This window comes from Microtus ochrogaster, unplaced genomic scaffold (genome assembly GCF_000317375.1).
Source record: "Microtus ochrogaster isolate Prairie Vole_2 unplaced genomic scaffold, MicOch1.0 UNK68, whole genome shotgun sequence".
Lineage (NCBI taxonomy): Eukaryota > Metazoa > Chordata > Mammalia > Rodentia > Cricetidae > Microtus > Microtus ochrogaster.
Genome location: NW_004949166.1, coordinates 1,188,567 through 1,189,513, shown reverse-complemented (window position 1 = coordinate 1,189,513; position 947 = coordinate 1,188,567). Strand labels below are relative to the sequence as shown.

Below are 947 nucleotides of genomic sequence, written 5' to 3'. Positions count from 1 at the left end.
GAGAGAGAGAGAGAGAGAGAGAGAGAGAGAGCGCAAGAGGGGGAAGAGAGGGAGATGTCAGCATTTATTGACCATTCTGACTGTTGGTCACAGATGCAATCATGGGTGGTTGAGGAAGTGGAAATTTTACATTTCCTGTGTATCACCCATACAATAGGAGTCCTGTCCTGACTGTGGGACTGATCCTAACACTGACCCCCTACTTGTGGGCCAGTGGGAGTCAGTTTTCTTTTGATAATGCTGCTCTCTGAAGTAACAGGCTGCCCGAGGGAGCCCCTGAGAATTTCTGTTCTAAAGGTGGTGGAATTATAGCATCTTTCTTCTAGAAGCTCGCTGTGGCTCTTTGACACATGCAGCCCTTGATGCGTCAAGTGCTGGAACCAATGCTTGTGTTTCCCTTTTGATTAGACACAAACTGTAGCGAGTCTGTTTACGATTCCCTCACGTTGTCTTCTAGGCAAGCCTGAAAGCCGATTCTGTGAATAAGCCCTTTGCACAGCGTTGCCAAGACTTGGTGAAAGTCATTGAGGATTTTCCAGCCAAGGTACAGCTTTGCCTACAGGTCCCTTTGGGTATCTCCTTAATGTGTCTGTAGTGGGTAGAAGCCAGAAATGCTAGAAACACCCTACAGTACACAGGACAGCTTCCTGCAACAACAGAGTATCCAGCCTAAAGCCTGGCATAGTGATTCACACTGTAGCCCTGTCACTTGGAATGCAGGAGGGTCAGGAGTCAAGGACAGACTACACAGCAAGTTCAAGGCTGACCTTGGTTGCGTGAGACCCTGTTTCAAAAACAACAACAAAGTATCTAGTCCTAAATGTCCATGGTACTAAGATTGAGAACCTCTGATATAAATATTTTGAGAATGTTTATTTAATACACGCTTGAAATTGTTGAGCCCAAGAAGTTGGCCTGGGCAACAAATTAATACTGTTGTTATGTTT

General features: G+C 45.6%; 1 protein-coding gene across 1 annotated transcript in view; it reads left to right on the top strand.

The window, feature by feature from the left end:
• Smpd4 (sphingomyelin phosphodiesterase 4) overlaps positions 1 to 947 on the top strand; it is a 24,177-nt gene that overhangs the window by 3,105 nt on the left and 20,125 nt on the right. Inside the window, exon 3 of the mRNA XM_013354769.2 lies at positions 458 to 544. Coding sequence (XP_013210223.2) covers positions 458 to 544 — 87 coding nt within the window. The remainder of the gene's footprint in view (positions 1 to 457; positions 545 to 947) is intronic.